General features: G+C 64.3%; 1 protein-coding gene across 1 annotated transcript; it reads right to left on the bottom strand.

Annotated features, from left to right (window-relative positions):
- Positions 1-72: 72 nt before the first annotated feature.
- On the bottom strand, positions 73-1,340 carry LOC113942581 (cysteine sulfinic acid decarboxylase-like; the record flags this gene model as incomplete). Its single annotated transcript, XM_027633686.1, has 4 exons — positions 1,234-1,340; positions 851-1,192; positions 644-759; positions 73-205 (listed from the first exon to the last, which is right to left on the bottom strand). Coding segments are annotated over exons 2-4 (454 nt in total), but the record flags the coding sequence as incomplete, so codon positions are not given.
- Between the last annotated feature and the right edge of the window lie 6 nt (positions 1,341-1,346).

Here is a 1,346-nt window from a genome sequence, read left to right as displayed (position 1 = left end):
GGGTGGGAACAGGGAATGGGATGTGACAGGAATAGGACAGGAATGGGACAGAGATGGGACAGGGACAGGGACAGGGAGGGGGTCCCCGGGGGTCCCCCCAGCCCGGGCTCCCCCCCCTCACCCACCTCTCGTCCGTGGGCACGAGGTGAACGTTGTCGGTGCCGATTCCCAGGAAAGCGGCGCCTTTTGGGATCGAGTAGTGGCTCTGGGGGGAGGGGACACGGGCTGGGGGGGACACGGGCTGAGGGGACCCCAGGGATTGGGGGGACCCCAGGGGTTGGGTTTGGGGGGACCCCAGGGGTTGGGGGGACCCCGAGAATCAGGTTTGGGATCAGGTGATGACCCTGGGAGCAGATTTGGGACCGGATTTGGGGTGTCCCCAACCCATTTTCGGGGTGTCCCCAGCCCCATTTTCAGGGTTTCCCCAACCCCGTTTTTGGGGTATCCTCAGCCCATTTTTTAGGTGTCCCAGACTCTTTTTTGGAGGTGTCCCCATCCCATTTTTGAGGTGTCCCCGCCCCATTTTCAGGATGTCCCCATCCCCATTTTTGGGGTCTCCTCATCCCATTTTCGGGGTATCCCCAGCCCCATTTTTGGGGTATCCCCAGCCCCATTTTCGGGGTGTCCCCGCCCCTTTTCCCACCTCCCTGGAGGCGAACAGCGCCAGCCGCGGCAATTCCCGGCTCCCTTTGCTCCGAGCCTCCGGGAAGCGCCGGAATCGCGCCACGTTCATCGCCAGCATGTTGGACATGGAGCCCCCTGCCCCAAAAAAACGGGGGCGAGTCAGGGACCCCCCAACCTCACCCCAAAACCCCCCCGGGAATGGCGGCTTTGGGATTTTGGGGGGTACCGGGAGCGAAGATCCCGTCGCCGCCGCTCCACCCCACGAGCTCCCGGAGCTTGGCCAGGACCTGCTCCTCCAGCAGCACCAGCACCGGGGCCACCTCGTACGTGTACCTGGGGGGGCACGGCAGGATTTTGGGGGGTCCCGGGGTCTTCTGGACCCCAAAATCCTGCACCGGAACCCCAAAATCCTCCCCAGGCAACCTCAGCATCCCAAATCCCCCCAGCAGCACCAGCACCGGGGCCACCTCGTGTGTGTGCCTGGGGGGGCGTGGCAGGATTTTGGGGGGTCCCGCCCCCTCCCCGGGGTCTTCTGAACCCCAAAATCCTGCTCCTGAACCCCAAAATCCTGCCTCTGAACCCCAAATTCCCCCCTGACAAGATAAAATCCTCCCCAGGCAACCTCAGCATCCCAAATCCCTCCCGCAGCACCGGGGCCACCTCCTCCGTGTACTTGGGGGGCGTGGCAGGATTTTGGGGGGTCCCGCCCCCTCCCCGGGGTC

The sequence above is a fragment of the Corapipo altera genome, unplaced genomic scaffold, assembly GCF_003945725.1.
Source record: "Corapipo altera isolate COAL_440 unplaced genomic scaffold, ASM394572v1 55823, whole genome shotgun sequence".
In the NCBI taxonomy this organism is placed as follows: domain Eukaryota; kingdom Metazoa; phylum Chordata; class Aves; order Passeriformes; family Pipridae; genus Corapipo; species Corapipo altera.
The sequence above is the reverse complement of the archived record's forward strand: the minus strand, read 5'-3'. Positions and strand labels throughout refer to the sequence as shown.